At 37.1% G+C, this 13,257-nt stretch overlaps 1 protein-coding gene across 1 annotated transcript in view; it reads right to left on the reverse strand.

Annotated features, from left to right (window-relative positions):
- Positions 1 to 13,257, reverse strand: part of LOC140171382 (F-box and leucine-rich repeat protein 13-like) — a 44,530-nt gene that overhangs the window by 10,309 nt on the left and 20,964 nt on the right. Inside the window, 7 exon segments of the mRNA XM_072194627.1 lie at positions 565 to 784; positions 1,233 to 1,362; positions 2,207 to 2,360; positions 3,788 to 3,897; positions 5,641 to 5,762; positions 8,383 to 8,484; positions 11,783 to 11,892. Coding sequence (XP_072050728.1) covers positions 565 to 784; positions 1,233 to 1,362; positions 2,207 to 2,360; positions 3,788 to 3,897; positions 5,641 to 5,762; positions 8,383 to 8,484; positions 11,783 to 11,892 — 948 coding nt within the window.

Below are 13,257 nucleotides of genomic sequence, written 5' to 3' on the forward strand. Positions count from 1 at the left end.
TCAACCATATCTGCAGGTTAAATAATTACAAAGTTATGACTAAAAGTATGTTGCCTTAAAATTGCCCAAATTTGAAAAAAATTTTAATCTCAAAATGTTTGTTCATCCCCAAATCATGGCTTGCCATTTAGCATGACTTGGCATTCTCCCATTGAAACCTGTGCTTAATGACATGATATTTAAAACCATTTTAGCTAAAATGAACTTTACTTTCATGATATCCGGTTGCTTGTGTGTGGTTATTTAGGCCTACATAAAGAGACTTATATGGGATTTATAGAGGATAAAAATGAATTTTGAATTTTCCCCCATATGCTTACACAGTAAAGTACACTGCCAAATTCTACTCAAATGGCATGCCATGATAATACATTTTATGCTCATAAAGGACACCCTCTATATTCAATGATGTGAACCTACCTAGCTTGGTGTGTTTCATGTAAACCACCTCTGTTGTAGTTTTAACTTGTTTAAATCTCTATAGCTTAGACATAGCAGCCACATGACGGCATGAAAAAACTGAATCTATGTTACTTTTTACCCAATTTGCATCCCATTACTTACAATCAATACGTATCCTCTGTAGTTTCTTATGTGCTCCAATAGCTTTGAGAGCGGCATCTGTGATGTTGGGAGTACACAAGAATGAGATGGATTTTATCTGATTACACTTGGCAGCAAGAGCTATGATGCTTTCATCTCGTAGTGACGTGCAGTCATTAACGCACAAGGTTTGGATGTTGGAACAGCCATTGGCGATATTCTTGTATCCTATTGGAGTGACCTAACAAAAACAAATCATATTGTAATTATTATTATTAATACATAAAAATAATAAATATGACAGTCATTAGGCTAGTCACTACCAATCTTCGGGTGAATAAGTACCGGTTTCATTTGATGTCTATGGTATGAATATAGAAACTTTCAATAATAACACAAATGCATCAGATTTAAATTTGATCACAGCAACCTATTTAGGCACAAAGTTCAATTTGGTCCTAAAGCCATATTGGTGCCCCCATAAGTACCAATACCTCTTTCTATCGAACCCTGAACATTTGCATAGTGCATTCATTTTTGATTTAAATCAAAAATAATAATGCTATGCAAATGTTAATTATTATGCTTGATATAATTTATTACATCACCAGAGTATGGTAAAAAGAGTTATCGGTACCTAAACCGGACACCGATAGTGCTATAAGATCAAATTAGACATGGCGTTTTACCTGTACACATCCAGATAGATCCAAATAGACCAGCTTCCTGCACCCTCTGCCAGTGCCAAGATATTGGAGTCCTTTATCTGTAAATCGCCTGCAGTAAGCCAAGCTCAAATACTGCAAGTTTCTACAACACCTGTGCACAGAAAAAATATATTTCTTTATTATTTGGTCTTGCAGAGATTGGAACCCAGGACCTCTGATAACAAAGGCAAAGACCTTAACTAGTGTGCCATGCTGCTACCTGTGGATAAGGAACTTACTGCCAAATGTCCCAGTCTACCAGTATCAAAGTTGTGGTGCTGATCTTGGCTGCGATGGGCATTTATTATTTAGGCTGATTCAAGTACTGCACCTATACCAAGCTGCATCTCTGAATATTGTAAAATGATTTGTAAGGTGTCTTGGGCCAAATGATTAGTTGCATTTTGTTAATTGCACTGATCTATAATTGTGCTACATAAATTCATCATTTCTATATGGAAGAAGGAAGAGCGGTCAATCTAGCTCAATTGATAAGGGATTTGACTATGATGCGAGAGGTTGCAGGTTCGAAACCTGGCAGTGGTAAAGTACGATCTCATGGAAAATTGAGTTAACTTTAAATTCCCCTGGACAAGGAACTTATTGCTAATTGTCTCGCTGTAACCTGTACGAAACATGGGGAGCTGATCCTGGTTGCGACGGTTAATTGTGAAATGTCTAGGGTGTGCGTTCTTGAAGCAGCAAAGTCCATACTTGTTGTTGTCAAATGGTTTTTGAATGATGTGGGGCCGTAGTGATCAGCGACAACCTGTAAAGTGTGCCTAGGCTTGTGAATCAAAGTCTAGGTGTTGTGCCTGTGCGTAGCACACTATAAATCACTACGCTTATTTATTTATTTTCTAAGAATCATTTACATGTACTTGTGTTAAAAAACTTTTCTCACATTGTATTATTGATCATTTCATCTAACCATATGTCCTTGCATCATGACTTACTTTGATAAGAACCTGAGTGTAGCATCAGTTATTGTGGTGAGTGATACATTGAGATAGAGCAGCATTTTGCAGCCAACAACTATATCTTTCATAATGGCATCATTCACACCTGCACATTCAGATACATTCAAATCTTGAAGATTACGACATTGTCCTGAAAATGAAAAAAGAAAGTGATGTGATCTATTACAATCAAGGACAATTTTTTTTGGGAGAGTGTGGCCTAATGGTTAGGGTACTTGTCTTTAGTGCATGAGATCTGGGTTCAATTCCTGGTGATGGAGATTTGCTGGGATAATAACTTGGGGAAAAATGTCTGATATTAATTGGCAACCTCTGTACATTAACTTCAGACTTCTGCTCTCCCCATGATTCATTTAGAATTGGGTAAATGAATCATGAAAGTACTGCATCCTTCAACAGGGATGTTAAGCCACTGATCTTGTGTACAGAGAGCTATACCTGTACATGTATCTTGCAGCCAGTTTCAAAAAGAGTAGGGTGTTAACCACTGACTGTTCCCAACCCGTCTCGGAGTTCAAATGGACCACAGTGGAAATAAGCTTCAATAGAGGCTTTCTTGGGTTATCAAAACCAGAACAGATCTTATCAAACAATCTTGGACAACCAAGGTGTTTTTGAAGCTTTGAATAGCTTCACAGTCACTATGTCATTCACTTATGATAATGCTAGGATCACAAAATACTACCTTAAAAGGGACAATGACAAACTGCAGGTTAAAATTAATCCAACAATTTTGCTTCATAACTTTTGGAATGTTGGATTATTTCCTGTAATTAATATCATTTCAATGATGTTTATGATCGCCTACAGGATACACATTTCAAGTTTGGAAAGATAGCGATACCAGGGCATGTTTGTATGTGTTCAATAGGTTCTTAATCTTTATAACAATTAAGGCAATGGCAATATCATTTAAAGTAATGCAGTTTCTGACTTGTTCAATGATGTATTTGAAGGCTGCAGCCAGAGTGGGCCAATTGGTGTTAGGTCACATGATGATTACATCTGCTTGGATAAATAATGTGGTTTGAACATTTGCTGTACAATTCCAAGCATTATTCATATTGATCCTAGGATTTGTGGTTTCTATGCTACTTACTATTTGTAAAATAAACCTTTTATGCCTTAGATTCAGTTCACTGGGTTTTGGATATGGGTCGCAAGGTAGGTGGTAACAAAACACTATTAGTTAACACAGCCAAACGCAGATATATAGTAGGACCAACAAGGACTGTCTTTTGGAATTTGCAGGAGAGTATTAAATAGCTCTTCTGGAGCCTTCAGGGAGAGCTATTTAGAGCATTTACAATAGAATGTAAAGAGTGAATGGTCACCTAAGGAGAGCTAAAAATCATTATCTTGTATCAGATTTAAGGAGAGCAGTAGAGAGTGATTGCTCTCACTCTCCTCAAAAGGCAGTCCCTGGACCAACCTTGAGTTGGCTTCACCTGACTCCACTCAAATTAGAGCGCAGTCAGAGCAGGGCTTCTCTGATGGAGTGCAGCCAATATGTCCTCTTGAGCCTTTTATGAATCATTATGGATTACAAGAACTTACCTATAGCTTGATAACTGGGTTGGGTCAAGGCGCTACAACCTCTCAGGTTTAGATGCATTAGGTAGGTTCGACATTTCTGCAACAAGTTACATACATACTTGTCTTTCACTCTGAAATCAAATAAAAATGTATATGAAGAGCTTATTTCCAAACCATGTTAAGTCCACAACCCCAACCCATGTGTCTCATTTACTTGTGTGATACAATCACAATTACTTTGACAAGTTTGACATTAGCAACAATGAGTTGTACCATCAGCAAGCTATAATTTACCATAACAATGCTGCATAACAATATTCAGACTATTGTTCTCATTTGGGAAACAAAAGCCTCACACAGTATTGTTACTGTGCGTTTGCTTTGTAATGGTGCATCCAACCACAAACCCTAGGTCTGTGATCACAAGCCATTGCAATATCGCACAGGGAAATCAGAAACATGGGTTTGTGGACTTAACACGGTTTGGAAATAAGCTCTTCATATGCTACAAAAATTCAAAATACATGTACACTACTGTGCAAGATTTGTCTATTTTTCAAATGCATTTTCTCAGTATTCAAGCATTCAGTATTGAACTTTAATTTATAGAAGTAACAAAAAGTACATTTTGAATGTTTTTTTGTTTGTACTGTTTGCCGGCAACCCGCACCCCACAAGCTTACTCCGCGCGTGTTGCCCCACAACTCCTTTTCAGGTTGATGCCACTTGTTATATCTTATCTCAGGCTCACTTTTGTCCTGTCTTTTGCCCAATCACATGTCTGTTCTACAGTGATCGCATTTGACTGTCAGCAGTGGGCTTGTGATCGGTAAGACTACTTGCCTAAATAATTTTGTTTGCTATTGTTTCCCTAATTCTGGCATTTGTCATTATATCATGTATTATTGAAGTTGTGAAATAAATGTTTCTTGAATTGAATTGAAATTGAATTGAATTTCAAGCTTGCATTTGATGATAATTCAAACCAGCCAGGTGGAATCATATCAATTTTCCTATGACATCAAGATGTCAGCTCCCTGTAGTGGCATAAATGGGGGGTAATAGGGTAAAGTGCCCCCTCTCAGCACTTTTTGTATGCTCTTCCCTCTGTAATTCTCAGTGACCAGACTTTTGTCTTCTCAAAACACAGAGGCTGGTTACACACTTGACCTACACGTTGTCCACTCTGAAGTACAAAGTGACAACAAGCGCGCATACAGTTTGTTAACAGTGCGTAGTGCTGCATCTCTGCTGCAGGTCTGCGTGCCTTCAAAGCCGGCACAATGTGTGCGTCCGGGTAGGTACTTTGTACTTCAGAGACTGGCTATCTAGAGTTATGCATTAGAAATCATATGTTCAAATTAGGGAAAAACATAGACCTGTATCTTTCATTGGGCCATTCCAGTTGAAATACCCCTATGGAAGACATAACCTTAATCTCCTACACAGGAGGTTTTAAATGGAGTCACCCATTCAGGTAACCCCATTTGAAATTCACACTCCCTGTGTGAAAGATTAAGGGTATGTCTTCCATAGAGGGTGTATGGATTTCAACTGGAATAGCACATTTTAGTTTAGGGACAAAATCAAAACTCGACCAGCGGTCAACTGCCGGTTCTGGGCGGTTCCGTCCGGTTGCTATTGTTCTAAACAATGGAAACGGACGGAACTACCCGAACCGCAGTTGACCGCCAATCGAACTTTGATTTCATCCTCATGGAACTCTTCATCACAACCATATAAAACAAGAAAATTCTTTAAATTCTATATCAATTTTCACATCTGATAAAAATATCAATAACAATCTCTAACATCTATGAAACAGTGCGAACAAAATCAGACCATCCAATTGCAAAATCACAGTGTTTACTTACCTTGTTTTAATCCATGATAGATTGACTCTACTCCACAGTGAGCTATAGCCTGTAATCATCTTCCATGATCTGCAAACTTGAGCACAGTGACTGAGGTCTGCCAAGTCTAAGTAACTGAAAATCTAATCATACAAGAGAACAAACTTGAGCACAGTGACTGAGGTCTGCCAAGTCTAAGTAACTGAAAATCTAATCATACAAGAGAACAAACGTGAGCACAGTGACTGAGGTCTGCCAAGTCTAAGTAACTGAAAATCTAATCATACAAGAGAACAAACTTGAGCACAGTGACTGAGGTCTGCCAAGTCTAAGTAACTGAAAATCTAATCATACAAGAGAACAAACTTGAGCACAGTGACTGAGGTCTGCCAAGTCTAAGTAACTGAAAATCTAATCATACAAGAGAACAAACTTGAGCACAGTGACTGAGGTCTGCCAAGTCTAAGTAACTGAAAATCTAATCATACAAGAGAACAAACGTGAGCACAGTGACTGAGGTCTGCCAAGTCTAAGTAACTGAAAATCTAATCATACAAGAGAACAAACTTGAGCACAGTGACTGAGGTCTGCCAAGTCTAAGTAACTGAAAATCTAATCATACAAGAGAACAAACTTGAGCACAGTGACTGAGGTCTGCCAAGTCTAAGTAACTGAAAATCTAATCATACAAGAGAACAAACGTGAGCACAGTGACTGAGGTCTGCCAAGTCTAAGTAACTGAAAATCTAATCATACAAGAGAACAAACTTGAGCACAGTGACTGAGGTCTGCCAAGTCTAAGTAACTGAAAATCTAATCATACAAGAGAACAAACGTGAGCACAGTGACTGAGGTCTGCCAAGTCTAAGTAATTGAAAATCTAATCATACAAGAGAACAAACTTGAGCACAGTGACTGAGGTCTGCCAAGTCTAAGTAACTGAAAATCTAATCATACAAGAGAACAAACTTGAGCACAGTGACTGAGGTCTGCCAAGTCTAAGTAACTGAAAATCTAATCATACAAGAGAACAAACGTGAGCACAGTGACTGAGGTCTGCCAAGTCTAAGTAACTGAAAATCTAATCATACAAGAGAACAAACTTGAGCACAGTGACTGAGGTCTGCCAAGTCTAAGTAACTGAAAATCTAATCATACAAGAGAACAAACGTGAGCACAGTGACTGAGGTCTGCCAAGTCTAAGTAACTGAAAATCTAATCATACAAGAGAACAAACTTGAGCACAGTGACTGAGGTCTGCCAAGTCTAAGTAACTGAAAATCTAATCATACAAGAGAACAAACTTGAGCACAGTGACTGAGGTCTGCCAAGTCTAAGTAACTGAAAATCTAATCATACAATTAGAGAACAAACTTGAGCACAGTGACTGAGGTCTGCCAAGTCTAAGTAACTGAAAATCTAATCATACAAGAGAACAAACGTGAGCACAGTGACTGAGGTCTGCCAAGTCTAAGTAACTGAAAATCTAATCATACAAGAGAACAAACTTGAGCACAGTGACTGAGGTCTGCCAAGTCTAAGTAACTGAAAATCTAATCATACAAGAGAACAAACTTGAGCACAGTGACTGAGGTCTGCCAAGTCTAAGTAACTGAAAATCTAATCATACAAGAGAACAAACTTGAGCACAGTGACTGAGGTCTGCCAAGTCTAAGTAACTGAAAATCTAATCATACAAGAGAACAAACTTGAGCACAGTGACTGAGGTCTGCCAAGTCTAAGTAACTGAAAATCTAATCATACAAGAGAACAAACGTGAGCACAGTGACTGAGGTCTGCCAAGTCTAAGTAACTGAAAATCTAATCATACAAGAGAACAAACTTGAGCACAGTGACTGAGGTCTGCCAAGTCTAAGTAACTGAAAATCTAATCATACAAGAGAACAAACTTGAGCACAGTGACTGAGGTCTGCCAAGTCTAAGTAACTGAAAATCTAATCATACAAGAGAACAAACGTGAGCACAGTGACTGAGGTCTGCCAAGTCTAAGTAACTGAAAATCTAATCATACAAGAGAACAAACTTGAGCACAGTGACTGAGGTCTGCCAAGTCTAAGTAACTGAAAATCTAATCATACAAGAGAACAAACTTGAGCACAGTGACTGAGGTCTGCCAAGTCTAAGTAACTGAAAATCTAATCATACAAGAGAACAAACGTGAGCACAGTGACTGAGGTCTGCCAAGTCTAAGTAACTGAAAATCTAATCATACAAGAGAACAAACTTGAGCACAGTGACTGAGGTCTGCCAAGTCTAAGTAATTGAAAATCTAATCATACAAGAGAACACACTTGAGCACTTCAGCAAACTTAATGACTTCATCAAGTCACATGACTCCGAATTTCACTGTGTGTCACATGATTAGCTTTACCGCTTTACCGTCACAATTCTGATGAAGTCCCACGGATGTGGTGATGAAATATAAATGTCACTATTTTGTTGAGAACTGTTTTAAACATGCATTTTACCATTGAGCACAGTGACGACTATGGTCTGCTAAATTTTAAGTAACTGAAAATCTAATCATAAAAGGGATCAAACTTGAGCACAGTGAAGTCTGCCAAGTGTAAAGTTGTGTCCAGACGGAGGTAGAAAATTTAAGATGTCAGAAAATTTGAGGGATAATTCAGGGTTTTGGACAGATTCTGACCATGTGGTCACATTCTATACAAGGATGGTGTATCAACATCCACTCTGAAGGATGGGGCATGGTTCATTTGGTCAATGGGCTACTAAACCTACCTGAACTGCTACTTTTCTTGGCAGTAGTGAAATATCATCTCTGGCTTCACCATACCGTGGAATGTACTCATCATCCTCATCTAATTCACCTCGCTCTAAACGCTGAAACCAAACACAACAGATTCATCATCAAACATAGGGATAGCAAAGCTAATCTCTTTTTTGAATTGGCTCAACAATTTTTCGTTTGGCAAGTACTATCTGTAAAATGACTCTTTTGTGTGTGCAGACATTATACACCATTGCCACTCAACATTATACACCACTGAATGGGCTATTGCAGTTGAAATCTAATACCCCTATTGAAGACATGTCCTTAATCTTCCAGATAGAGAGTGAGAATTTCAAATGGGTTACCTGAATGAATGATTCCATTTGAAATCTACACTCCCTGTGAGGTAGATTAAGATCATGTCTTCCATACAGGTGTATAGATTTCAACTTAAATAGCCCAATAACAATATTTCAAAGCACATAACAATTTACAATAACCTACCTGGTTTACTATGACCACAATCAATGCAACATTATGCAACATTATATTTCATTATGAAAATTATTAAACTTGCATGTAACGAAGTTTGCATACAAAAATAAAGCCTGTTCAATAGCTTATGCACTATGCAGCAATGACTGACAATGATGCATAACATATGACAAGCATACATTATATGCTCAGCAACATTATAGTTGACGATATCTACAAAAGATCGTAGTAAGACCCCATTGCATCAACACAGATGCTACCCTGTGTGCCGTTCATGCTATCTCCCTTACTCTCTTTGGCACCCCCTTCTTATGCACACATACATATAAGCTGCTGCTGAGACAATAAGATAACAATACACCAGTCAACAATTTTAAGAGAAATCTACAAAAAATATGAGAATGGACAAAAGCATGAGAACTAATTTTCTAATCAAATTTTCATCTTTTGATGAATTGTGATTTGACATTATTTGACATGCGTACAAAGAAAAAATATTACAAATACAGTAAATTTAAAAAAATCCAATTTAAAGTTTTAAAAAGCTGATTTTTTTTGTAATAAATATCAACTTCTTTGAACAAGTGCATTTGGATTGTTAGATTCAACTGTTAGCATGATCTTTTTTATGTGAATCCAATAGAAAAGAAGGTGATTTTTTTTGTAATATTAAATAATCACAATATAAATGATATCCTTTTCTCAACATAAATATATGAGAACACCCTTTTCGTCTGGTCCCACCTGGGATGTTGAAAAGTATATCAAAGAAAAAGAACATTAATCAAGTAGTTAAATTCATAAAAAACAAGTGGTAAACTGTAGGTAGTATACATACTTATGGCTAGCTTACCAATTGCTCATACTTATTGTGAACATACGTCCACCAATTTCTAATCAAATATCATTAGAACTTGAAATGGAAAAAAAACAATTTTTATACCTTTATCGGTTTCCAATAATATTCTGATTTCTCAAAATAAACTTGCCTACTCCTGATTCCAGAAAAATACAGAACTAAATTTTTGGATTCAAAAATATTATCCGGTTTTGCCACATGAAACATTGCTATATATATCCTAATCCTCTAATTAGTTCTAACTACCGTATTTGTTCCAATAAGCGCCCATGCCCCAATAAGCGCCTACCCAGGGTATTTTCAATTTGCTCAAGGGTACCATTAATGTTGAAGTGGCAGATAGATGTCGATACAGTGAAATAACTGCAGGACTACAAGTCCTGCGTAAACTTGCATACATTTACTGCATCAGAAAAGCTATTAGAACGTCTCAGGACCCTTTTATAACATACGTAAATATTAGGTAAATGAGGTAAAAAATAAGCGCCCACCCAAAATGACTTGTTAAGTGCCCTGGGCGCTTATTGCAATGAATACGTTACCTATTTTAATTCATAATCATTTTTGGAAATATGAGTCAAAAACTGTCAAAGACATGGATTTTATTGTGTGTTTTTGTATGCTGTGACAATCAAGCCAAAAAGACTAATTTCAGATTATACATTCTAATTTTTGGAAAACAAATTTTCTAATCTCTTTTTATAATAATCAATTATCAAAATTAATGTTCTTGAGTTTTGTAACTGCCATTGCAAGTAAACAAATTCTCTCGAATTGAAAAATAATATTTGACTTTTATTGTCAGTTAGCACTAACTAAAAGATTATGATTTAGCTGGTTCATTTGGCAAAACAGAATAATTCGTTAATCCTAAAAAAATAGTGCTGTATTTTTCTGGAATTGGAAGCAGTGACATGTACAAAATCAATATCAGCTTCCTTGTTTACACTGTGTGCAAGAAACATCATGTGCAAGAAATAGCCATTTGTAAATTTTGTAAAAAAGCCCTCACAAAATGTTACTCAGCTGTTATAAATGTCCATTAGGTGACAAAAAAAACCGGCAAGACCGACCCAGAATTTGCATTTTGGAGAATTTATTGTTACATGTACCTTCAAACTTAATGCAGACCATAATTAAATTCGGTTAACTTCTAAAGGATGGTGTCCAAATTGCAGTAATTAAATTTCATCTCTTTCTTCTGGGGTTTGCAAGTATCAAATACGATTAATAGTTTTAGTTATGCATATTTATAACAGATAAGTTACTTTTTTGAGTTCTTTATATAAAGTATTCGCCCTTTGCACGGATCCGCCATCTTGCTACCAAAACAAGGTTATCCCTGCAAACGCATACGCAAAATGTGCATTTTTGTTTCTCGTGCTTTCCTAGCCACGTGCCAGAAGGCTTTTGCAAAGTGTACGCATTAATTAAAGCATGCATTTGACAGGTGTATGCACACACAGCATGCACTTTGCAAGTAGAACCTTGTTTTGAGATGACCATGCGATTGGCATATACTCTTAACATCTGTGCAAAAATGCGATGAAAAAAACAGCCGTAACACAGATGAATATTGTTGCTTGGTATTTTCACATATTATCTACAATATGCAACTATGCAAAACAAACCCTGCCAAGTTCCTCAACAAGTTCCTAGCATGAAAATGATCAGAAATATGCAGAATTAATGAAATTGTTAATGAAAAAATTTTAATCTTTACCCAGAGCAGGAAACACACATACATGTTTTTTTTAAAACAGCGTGTCTGGCCGGATTTATACCGACAACCTTTGTAATACTAGAACAATGCTCTAATCAATTGAGCCACAAAGGCACATTGGAGAAGAGCAGAAGATTTAAATCTATATGTATCAGGTTCGAAATTGTTTAAGTTGGTATAAACATGACTAAGCATACCGATTATGGTTTACAGCCAATCTCATGTCAGAGTCAGATCCAAATAAACTTACTTAGATATATTTTCACCTGTTTCCACAATTTAATATTGCAATTAGTATTGCATTATTGGAGTTCACCTTATACAAACTTACTTCAAAATATTCTCTAGTCCTCCTGGTTTCCAGCATATCATTATGCCAAGCTTGGAACACTTGTCGATTCAAAGCTACACTGTAAACTCTCTGGATCACATTGTAGAATACTGCAGAAAAAATACACAAATAAATTTTGAAATCTAATTAGGGGAATAAACATAAAGTTTGATGATGTCTTATAAATGAAAGTCAGGAAGCTGACCCTTGAAATGTTGGAAATTCTAAGCCACCATGTTATTAGACTTTTTGATGCCCAAAGGGCTTTCACTTATAGGATGTCATCCACCTTTTGGTTTGTTCTCTAATATAACATTAAAAAAATCTTTGCTTGATGGTAAATTGTAAATGCTACACACAGAGTAAGAATTTTACCACTTAGTATGTTATTAATGAAAGACCCTGTCCCTCTCATGGGCCCATCAACTTGAATTTCTTGGTTATGTATTTCACCTGTCAGTGCATGAGCCAGTGAAAGAATATGTTGTGGGATAGGCTTTTACGGCAGGAATTCATAACAATTAGTGGGTTTTTAGCGGGTTCGCCGTCGGACAAGTTTAGAACTGTCAAGCTTTCGTCAGGAGTAGCTCTGACTTCTTCAGGACAAAGTACCTAAGAATGAGACATGTAGACCGCCCCTTGCCTACTGATGGCTCTGAAAAGAGCCGTTCACTGAAGACTGCCCCTTGTCAACAGAGAACAAGCAGATCTCGCCTATCTGCTAATACAAAAGGTTTTGGTGGCTCTGAAAAAGAGCCGTTCACTGAAGACTGCCCCTTGTCTACAGAAACAAGCAGACCTCGCCTATCTGCTGATTTTTAAAAATATGTCCAGTACACCCAAACAAGAACACACTGATGGCAATTGCTGCAGGCAGCCACAACAAATTACATTAATGGTCCAAGATGGCAGTAGTTAGAGGATGCTTGCAGCTCTGCAGTTGATTGATAATGATGATGACTATTGTTTTAAAAAGAGTCTTCTTAAGGAATTTGTCACATTCATGCAACTCTTACAAAACTCTGATCATACTAAATATCTCATATCTCGATATCGTCTTAATTTGCTTAGGAATTCCACCAATCAGAGAGTCTATACTTGTGCATTTAAAAAATGATATTGCTCATGAGAAATAGGGTTCACAATCACCTTTTTTTATCAATTTGCTGTTGAGTAAGTTTGAGCTCCGATATGCATATCTACAGCATCTTTTAAAGATCAAACACGATCAAAATATGATATCTTGTATCTTACTTGTTTTATATTTCTTGACAGAACAGATCTAGGTGATCTAGGTGATATATCTGTCTCCCCCAATATTTTTCTTGCCCCCCCCTACTTTTGAGGCAAAACCCCCCAAATTATGTAAATTTCCACTTTTGCGGCAATTTTGCACAAAGTTTGTCGATTTTGCCCTCCCCCCGAAATTCACCTTTCCCCCAATGTCCTCCGAAAAAATTCCTGGTCACTGGTCT

The sequence above is a fragment of the Amphiura filiformis genome, chromosome 15, assembly GCF_039555335.1.
Source record: "Amphiura filiformis chromosome 15, Afil_fr2py, whole genome shotgun sequence".
NCBI classification, from domain to species: domain Eukaryota; kingdom Metazoa; phylum Echinodermata; class Ophiuroidea; order Amphilepidida; family Amphiuridae; genus Amphiura; species Amphiura filiformis.